Source organism: Eucalyptus grandis, chromosome 3 (genome assembly GCF_016545825.1).
Source record: "Eucalyptus grandis isolate ANBG69807.140 chromosome 3, ASM1654582v1, whole genome shotgun sequence".
Lineage (NCBI taxonomy): Eukaryota > Viridiplantae > Streptophyta > Magnoliopsida > Myrtales > Myrtaceae > Eucalyptus > Eucalyptus grandis.
Genome location: NC_052614.1, coordinates 68,946,883 through 68,957,198, shown reverse-complemented (window position 1 = coordinate 68,957,198; position 10,316 = coordinate 68,946,883). Strand labels below are relative to the sequence as shown.

The 10,316-nt window shown below is 40.8% G+C and overlaps 1 protein-coding gene across 1 annotated transcript; it reads left to right on the top strand.

Moving 5' to 3' along the window:
- The first annotated feature begins 973 nt into the window (after positions 1-973).
- Positions 974-2,674, top strand: LOC120292090 (G-type lectin S-receptor-like serine/threonine-protein kinase LECRK2). The gene is made up of 2 exons (XM_039309972.1): positions 974-1,844; positions 1,980-2,674. The coding sequence occupies exons 1-2, from the start codon at positions 974-976 to the stop codon at positions 2,672-2,674; spliced, it is 1,566 nt and encodes a 521-aa protein (XP_039165906.1).
- The last annotated feature ends 7,642 nt before the right edge of the window (positions 2,675-10,316 follow it).

Sequence of the window (10,316 nt, the reverse complement as noted above, 5' to 3'; positions counted from 1 at the left end):
CAATTTGAGAGATTTATTAACACCAATTCAATCTTAAATTGTAAAACTCCCTCATTAAAGTTAGAAAGTAGCAGTGAAATTAGCAACATGTCTGCTCTCCCTTAAGGTGGTAAGTATTACGTAAAGTACGAAATTAGCCGAATGACTTACTTAACTAATTTAGGAGGTTGTCTTTGGATATTACCAGTACAGTTAAGAACTGTAAAAGTAGTAATTTTTCGAAGTAAGCTTGCTTTTAGCTTAACAAGTTGCAACCGGTGAAATAATAAATTATCAACTTCTTCAGAGATTGACCACGTATCTGATGAACCCACTTGAAAAATTTTAAAGCACTTAAGAGTTCACTACTTGACGTAGGGGTGATAACATCATGATTCCACTGGAGAGTTACTAATTGCTTGACGGGCTCACTTGTAAAATTATAAATCACTTGGTGATCTGCCACTATATACCAGATTCTAACGAGATAAAATTTTCATTTTGTATGTTAAATCACTGGGTAATCTAGATAACGTTACTATTTCAGGATGATAACATCATTTTATCTTTGGTTAGTTACTAATTGACTGAAAGGGCCTCATTGTAAAACTCTAGAAAACTGTTTTGTATTTTCCTGATAATTTACTGGTTAATTGACAGTTTTTCTTAAAAATATAACTTGCTAATCTACTGCTAGGTGTCGAGGTGCTGGATTTATAATCTTGTTGACAGGTGACGAGAGACGCTCTCGAATTCTATAAAGAGCGCTGGTTTTCATCCTTGAGGCTGCAGTAGCTTGACTCAAGGAGCACCTCCAGTTTCCATCTCATATGGCTTCAGTGATGCTCCGAATCCTTCTGCTGCTTGTTACCCTTCCACTTTCCGCCAAAGCTCAGATCAACGGCAACCTCACCTTGGGCTCCTCGTTAACGGCGGATGACCAGAACTCTTCCTGGCTGTCTCTGTCGGCGAGTTCACCTTTGGGTTCCGGAAAATGGGACAAGGGGCTAATTCGCTGGCAATATGGTTTGAGAAGATAGAGGACAAGACCATTGTCTGGTCGGCGAATGGTGATAATTTAGCGCCAGAAGGCTCGAAGATCCAGTTGACCACCGACGGCCGACTGGTGCTAGCCGACCCAAATGGAAGAGAGTTGTGGTCTCCTAGCCCGACTGTCGCTGGTGTAGCGCATGCGGCCATGCTTGACACGGGAAACTTTGTCCTAGTTAGCAAGAACTATGTCAACTTGTGGGAGACGTTCAGCCAACCGACCGACACGATGCTGCCTACGCAACAGTTAGATCAAGGGACTAAAGTTAACGCTCGCTACTTTGAAATGAATTACTCCACTGGGAGATTCCACTTCAAGCAAGGAGACGACGGAAATCTCGCATTCTATGCCACCTCTGACCCGTGGCTTGCCTCAGATACTTACTGGGTCAGCAACACCAAAGATAGCGGCTTCAGATTGATATTCAATCAAAGTGGTCAGTTCTATCTTACGGCTAGGAATGGAACACTGCTCAAACTTGTCACCTCAGACACAGTCCCGACCAACGAGTTTTACCAAAGAGCAATCCTTGAATACGATGGGGTCTTCAGGCAATATGTCCACCCTAAGGGGGAAAATTCAAGTTCTGCCTTGGCACTGGGCTGGTCGATGGTCTCTTCCCCGATCCCTCGAAATATATGCCAGAGCATCAGGCAAACTACGGGTTCTGGAGCTTGTGGCTTCAACAGCTACTATGCTCTTGGAGACGACCAGAGGCCCCGATGCCACTGCCCACCCGGACATGCTCCATTAGATTCAACAAACGAGATGAATGGATGCAGGGAGAACTTCGTACCGCAGAGTTCTAATGGAAGTAGGCCCGAAACAGACCAGTTTGCTTTGCATGAAATGCTCCATACAAACTAGCCAAGGAATGATTACGAGCGTACTGCAGCACAAACCGAGGACAGGTGCAAAGAGGCTTGTTTGGCTGATTGTTTTTGTGCAGTTGCTATTTTTGGCGGCAGCGGAACTTGCTACAAAAAGAAGATCCCTCTTTCCAATGGAAGGATGGATCCTAGTGAGGATGGAAAAGCTCTGATCAAGGTCAGGATAAATAACTCAACTTCAAAATCTATGGGAGATGGAAACAAGAACTCCACTCTGATCATCATCGGATTGGTGCTGTTGAGTAGCTCTGTGTTTGTGAACTTGCTTCTACTCCTCTATTTAATTTATAGAAGCTTCCGATGTAGGGATTCTAAGTTGTCACGACCAGTCCAGATCAACCAAGCCATAGGTATGCAAACTTTCACTTATCAGGAGCTTCAAGAAGCAACAGATGAATTCAACGAAGAACTAGGTAGGGGGGCTTTTGGAACAGTGTACAAAGGTGTTCTTGGATCCGAGGATACAAACTCCGTGGTAGTAAAAGTGTTGGCAGCAAGGACTGGAGAAAGCGAAAAGGAGTTTGAAAGAGAAGTGAGTGCTATTGGCCGAACTGACCACAAGAGCTTAGTGCAGTTGCTTGGATACTGCAATGAAGGTCAACACCGACTACTGGTGTTTGAATTCATGAGCAATGGCACTTTGGTGGATTTCCTATTTGGTGCTTCAAGGCCCAGCTGGTACAGAAGAGTAGAAATTGCCTGCGATGTTGCGCAGGGATCTCTTACTTGCCCATCGATTGCACCAGGCATATAATCCGCTGTGACATCAAGCCACAAAATATTCTTCTTGACGACTCTCTCACTGCAAAAATATTAGACTACGGATTAGCCAAGCTCTTGATGGTGAACCAAACACGAACCATCACTGGACTTAGAGGAACTAGAGGTTATTTAGCGCCAGAATGGTTCAGGAATATGTCTATTTCAAGCAAGGTAGATGTTTACAGCTTCGGCATTTTGTTGGTAGAGCTCATATGTTGCAGAAAGAACTACAAGCCATAAGAAAAGATTGAAGCTCAAATTGTGCTAGTTGACTGGGTGTATGACTGCTACCACGACGGGAGTGTACTTAAGCTAGTGGAGAGCGATAAGGAGGCATCGAGTGACATAAAGAGGGTGAGAAGATTTGTGATGACAGCATTGTGGTGCATCCAGGAAGACCCGGCTTTGAGGCCAACCATGCAGAAAATCACTCAGATGTTGGAAGGAGCTGTTGAAGTCCCAGTACCTCCGGTTTCAAGCTCTTTTATCAATTCAATATGATTTTGCTTATTAAGACAATTGTTATCGCTGTAATCATGAAAAGTACTCGTATTGTCTGTTAGTGCTACTATGCCGGATCAAACATTTTCATAATGTCTTCGCATGGATCCCACTTAAATAAGCTAAATCATCAGTCAAACTTAACATTCCCTCGCATGTATCCAAGAAAGAACGGGTTGACAATTGTCGTAAAAGGGATTGCATGCGAGGCCGCATGCATTAATTGAGAGACGACGATGTTTGAGTGACCAAGTAACTATATATCAAATAATGCAGAATCCGTCGCCGAAAAATTTAAAGTCACAGGCATTATTCTGTTGAATCACCTAGGAATTCTATGTGGATCATATCCCTGCATGTCATGGTAAAAACTAATGTGGCTCCATCAAAGCATTTTCATCGACGATTTTGCTTCACCAAAATGGCATTTGACACAGTGGAAGAGTATTTTAACTTGATCTAAGCAAAACGGACCTTATCTGCTAAATTAGATGATGAGAAGCATATGAAACTTGCCGATCTTCAGGTCATGGATCGGTGATCTGGAATCCCAATTTCAATAGTTCTGATGCTTTTTTTATTTATACAAAAGGGACACTCACTTCCTCTTGGAAACCAACTTCTTATAGACCAAGGAAATCCCAGTCCGCAAATCATGTAGTTGGAAGCATAATCAAACGATATTTCTTCTCGATGCATCTATTGAGAATTAGCGAGAAGCAACACAATGTAGACAATTTTTCTAAGCAATACGTATTCCTTTCCATATGATCATTGGAGATCTTGTATAAACAAAGCAGCGAGCTACCGTCAAAGCCATTCCATAACGGGTCCAAACAGAACGGAACTAGAAAATACACCGAGACGAGACAATGAAAAGACCTCGGAGATCCAAATCTAACGATCGATCTGCACCAGCAACTTAATGGGTTCGATTACATGTTTTTCTTTGTCAGCTATGGCATCTGCTGACGCTTTCGCAATCTTTTCCATACCATATTCTCAATTCGATGGAACGGAGGATGTTTTGGTCAAGGGTATTCTGTCTTTCGGTTGTTTCGCTTTGGAAAAGTCTACTTGCGACAATTTCATAGAAGTAGATGACTGCCCCGTTCATGCACTGGCGAAGCAGAAATTTGCCCGGACAATTATGAGCTTGTTCCCTTTGCATGCATGCATGAGGCCATTCCATTTAATGCATATACTTTCCTCCTTGTCCAATGTATGCTTAATTTAAGAGCATGTGGCCCAATGTCATCTTCATGTGGTTAGGCCATGACTTGGTTCACTCTCCTTAAGATTTTTTATGATGCTACTTAGAAATAAAAATACTTCCCAAGTTGAATATTTGCCGATCACCATCTTAATGATGTATGAGTTCAAATGATATCTGATGCAGTGGTGGGATGGGTAAGAGTTATTACACAACTTCGGGATTGAAAAAGCTCATCACCAAGGCCTACATGAAAACCACCAGCCAAGTATATAGTGCTTCTTTGGCTCACCTCGAGGAAGAATCCACCTTCGAAGGATACAAAGACGGGGTAATCCACTCTCCAAAGATATTTGCTCAGAAAGAGGAAAATCTCAAAAATTCGTACACTCAAAATTCACTGCTTTACATTTGAGAATTTTCCTTATTATATAGAGGGATAATTACATAGGAAATAGACTAAACATTAAAGACAAGAAACTATCTAATTAATTAAAGACATAGGAATTAGAAAAGCACAATAATGACCTAGGATCTAGACAATGCTTTAAAACATCTAGAAACTTGAACTTTGGCTCTTTGAAAACTACAACACACTTAAGACTAAAAATTTGAACTTTGGCTCCTTGAAAACTACAATACACTTAAGACTTCTTAATGACACTTGACTGGATGCAAAGTCATTAAAATAGACTATAAATTCGTTCGCCTCCTTGGGCAATCTAATGGACATCTTTGAAGATTACCAAACAACAAAGGAAATTGTCCAGAACAGCCTTTGATTGTTAGATAGTCTATTAGTAGTCTCGGATCAACAATAAACATGTGTGTCGATGTCTCAATAGCCGATCGACAACTATGAAATTGGCAACTTGTCCATTGAAGCGACAACTTTTCCGCATAATTGACATCTTCCACTTGAATCAATTGATGAAGCCCAATGCTCACACCTCAATCTCCCCAGGTTATTGAAGATCGGTCCTCAATTTTGTCATTGCTTCATGTCCTCAATTACTCCGCCAGGAGATTCCACTTCATACCCCAACCGAGCCGGTCATCTCAAATGCTTACTAGATTAGCAACGCCCTAGGCACTGGCTACCACTTGATATTCAATCAAAGTGGTCAGGTCTACGTCGTCACGCTAGGAATGAACGGTACTCAATATCGTCACCTCAAACACCATCCCCGCCTGTGGATTTTACAAAAGAGCGATCCTTGAATATGGCGGGTCTTCAGGCGGTATGTCCACCCTAAGACGGCATATTCGAGTTCTAGGCTGGCAATGGGCTAGGCGACGGTCTCTTCCCCGGTCCCTTCAAATATATGCATGAGGATCACACGAGATACTGGTCCCGGAGTTTGTGGCTTCAACAGCTACTGTACTCATGGAGACGATCAGATTCAGAGGCCCTGATGCCACTGCACACTCGGATATACTACGTTAGATTCGATGAACGAGATTAACGGATGCAGACAAGACTTCGTATCATAGAGTTGTGATGGAAGTAGGCCTAAAAAGGACCAGTTTGCTTTGCGTGACATGCTCAATACACACTGGCCACGATATGATTACGAGCTTAGTGCGTCACAAACCGAGGACTGGTGCTAAGAGGCTTGCTTGGCTAATTGTTTTTGTGCAGTCACTGTTTTTCAAGATGGAAATTGCTGGAAAAAGAAGAAACCTTTTTTCAATGGTAGGATGGATCCAAGTGTGGGTGGAAAAGCTTTGATCAAGGTCAGGATAGATAACTCGACTTTGACATCTCCAGGAAACGGCTAGAAGAAGAACAAGAACTCAACTCCGGTAATCATCGAATCAGTGTTGTTGAGTAGTTCTATGTTTTTGAACTTGCTTTTACTCCTCTTTAGCTATTTAATTTATAAAAGCTTCCGATCTAGAGGTTCTAAATTTTCACGACCAGTCCAGATCAACCAAGCCACGGGCATGCCAACTTTCACCTATCGGGTGCTTCAAGAAGCAACGAGATAAATTCAAAGAAGAACTGGGCAAGGGTACTTTTGGAACAGTGTACAAAAGTGTTCAAGGCCTAGCTGGTGCAAAAGAATAGAAATTGCCTGTGGTGTTGCAAGGGGCCTCTCTTACTTGCATGAGGATTGCATCAGGCATATAATCCACTGCAACAAGCCACAAAATATTCTTCTTGATGGCTCTCTCGCTATAAAAATATCAGACTTCAGATTAGCTAAGCTCTTGATGGCAAACCAAACATGAATCGCCACTGGCGTCAGATGAACCAAAGGTTATTTAATGCCTGAATGGTTTGGGAATATGACTATTTCTGCCAAAGTAGATGTTTACAGCTTCGGCAATTTTTGCTTGAGCTCATCTGCTGCAGAAAGAACTATAAGCCGAAAGCCAAAAGTGAAGCTCAAAGTGTATTGATCAACTAGGTGTACGACTACTACCATAACAGGAATATACATGTGCTAGCGGAGAGTGATGAGGAGGCGTCAAGCGACATAAAGATGGTGAGAAGATTTGTGATGACGGCACTATGGTGCATCCAGGAAGACCCGGCTTTGAGGCCAACCATGAAGAAAATCACTCGAGATCTTTGGAAGGAGTTGTTGAAGTCTCGTCCCTCCAGATCAAGCTCTTTTATTAGTTCCACATGATTTTGATTATTTAGACAGCTGGTGTCTGTGATAATGAAAAGTATATGTATAGTCTATTAGTGCTCCTACGCCAGAATAGACATTGTCATTATATGTTCACATAAATCCAGCTTAAATAAGCTAAATCTTCCCAAAGTTTGAAATTCATTCGCATGTTGGCAATTGTTGGCAATTGTTGGCAAAATTGTTTTAAATCTCTTAGGAATTCTTCGTGAATCATATTCCATTATGTCGCAGGTAAAACTAATGTGACCCCATCAATGCATTTCCATCAACCGTTTTGCTTCATCAAAATTGCATTGGATGCAGTAAAAGAGTATCTTAACCTCATCGAAGCAAAACAGATCTTATCTGCTCATTTTGAATGGTGAGAAACCATATGAAACTTGCTGATCCTCAAGTCGAGGATCAGTACCTTGAACTCCTAATTTCAAAAGGTCTGCTGCTTTTCTATTCACTCAGATGGGACTCTCACTTCCTTTTGGCAACCAACTTCATATAGACCAAAGAAATCAGAGTCCGCAAATCACGTGGTTGGAAGCATAATCAAACGAACTTTCTTCTCGATTGATCTGTTGAGAAATTGCGCGAAGTGCCAAAAGAAAGACAATACTCTAGGCATACATATACCTTTCTAAATGATCATTGGAGATCTTGTATAAGCCACTCAGCAAGCTACTGTTAATGCCATTGGACAATGGGTCCAAACTGGAGGAAACCAAAAATATACCAAGACAATGGAAAGACCCCGGAAGATCCAAATCCAGCATCGATTTGCATCAGAAAATTGAAAGGTTCGATTTCACAGTTGTTTTTGTCAGCCATGGGGTCTGCCGGCTCGTTTGCTATCGTTCTAATGTCATTTTTCTTCAACAAAACGTACGATATTTGGGTCAAGGTCTTCGTCTTTTGTTTGTTTCACTTGCGCCAATTTTATAGAAGTAGATGAATGCCCTTAATGCACCAGGTGAAGCAAAATTATTTTTATTCGGATATGATAAAAATTTTAAGAGGAAGGAGATTACTCCATGTCAAAGCTAGGGCATAACACGGGTTTAGAAAGTTTTATCATGGATTTACAGATCGCCTAGCAAAGGGGACTGTCGGTAGCGGGATTTCAACCCCAGCATGCTGCGCAAAGGGTTCAAATCTTACTAGTGGCGAAGTAGAAATTTATTGCACATAAACACCTTAAAAAAACGAGGCGTCTATTGTTACTTAAAAAAAAATCCCCAAGGTGGAAAAACGAGGGGAGGAAAATGATGTTGAAGGCTTCAATTTTCTCGCCGATCCGAACTCCCATGATGTAGCAAATACCACAATCCCCTTAATTGCGATGAAATGTCGGGAGAAGCATGACGGTTAGTTGCTAAGGGTTAACAAATTAAATCCCTAATTTTATGAAAATGTTTCAAAAATTATAATAGGAAAAATTTTTAGTGTCAACGGTGAGGGCCCAAGCAAGAGTCATGTCTATCCACCTAATTCATGCGTAAATCAAGCTCCATTCAAGTTCATCCATCCCTAACCTACATCACCTTGACGACCTAAGCCGTATTCAGTCCGTTTACCGAGCATATTGAAATTTAAAGTTGAGTATATTAGCTTTCCTCGCTCCAACAGGTGTCCATAAGATTTTTAATTAAGTTATTGACTTGATACCTCATTGATGCTCGATAAGCTCTAAATGCTCTATATTTTTATGGTATTAGTGTACTACATGTCCTAAAACCTATTATACAAGTCCAATTGAATTCTTAAACTTTCAAAAAGTGAAATCTTGCTTAAAATTTTTCAAATTGGTTTATTCAAGTTTCTCTATTTAACTTCATTCCATTTAGCTATCCGGAAAAGCTTAAACGACTTTTTTACCATTTTTTTTTTAAGAAAGAAGTGTCGATGAAGTTGCTACATTGACATTAAAAAAATCGAAAAAAAAAGAAGAAGAAAGAAATTGATTTCAAGATTTTATAAAAAAATAAAAAGTTGAAATAAAAAATTGGAAAAAAAGGAGGAGAAGGAGGAGAAGTTCAAAGAATCAAACATAAGACAAGCTCAGAAGGATAGCGGTAGTTCCAGTAAAGGTGGTGGCGGCTTGGTGGCCACCCATGCATCAGCGAGAGCCGACATCCCTCGCCGGGCTTAGGTAAGCTAGTGTGACCCTTGCTACCACCTTCACATACTTTCAAAAAAAAAAAAAGAGAAGACAAAAATAAAGTAAGCGTGTGTGAGACAAGGCAGCCGGGCAAGGTGGCATCCCTTGTCACTTGCCTACACAAGGACCTTGCCATTGGCTACTCTCGCTCCTACAACAAGAGGTTGACCCTTGCACAGATTTGAGACGATGATCATAGCCCACATTGTCAAAGAAGATTGAAGAAGGAAGCAGTGTTCGGCCGCGAGGTGGTGGATCTCTCGTGAATAGCGGATTTGAGTGAGGATAGAGATCTCGTTGCCATGGGAACTTGGGAACCAGCACCAGCTACGGCTATAAAAAGTAGACAAATGCAAAAATCGATGGAGACAATTCTCGAGAATGATTTTCTCTTTAATTTTTTTATTTCATTAAAGTTTTGAAAAGAATTGATTATATTTTAATTGCAACATACAACATTTAGCTTTCAATATCTTTTAATAGTTTTAGGGAAAATTCCAAAGAAATGTTTGAAATACTCTTATTTTTTCAAATAGAGGCATAAAGTGGATCTTGTTTTAAATAAGGGTATTAAGTGTCATTACTTTCTCAAATAAGAATCTGAAGTGGTTATAATTGTTTAAAATAAGGGCATAACCTCGTCGGCTCATTGGCAAAATAATCCGATTGATCATGGGCTAAATTTTAGTTAAATTAGATTTTAAAAAAACAAAGAACAAAAATGCCCCCCCCATTGCCAATGGGGTGGCAGCAATGGCCAACGACCATATACCAAATCTAGGTGAGGGTCACTGGCCCTTGCACAAGTTTGGCAGCCCTCGTGCAAGTCCGGTTGGCGAGGGTCACTAGCCCTTGCCAAGTCGCTAGCTACCCTATTGGCCATTGTGGTTGTCCCATCAATGATGAGGCAATGGCCATAGGCGAATGGCCTATGTGTTTCTTTTTCTTTGTTCTTTTTTCAAGTTTTAGTTTTTTTTTAAGGAAAGAAAAAAAGGAAAAAAAAATTAAAATATGAAAATGCCCTTGAGTAGTCAGTGAGGTCAAATCCTTTTTTAAGATTGATATGATCACTTCAGATCTTTATTTGAAACAATATTCACTTTGAGCTCTATTTGAAAAAATAATA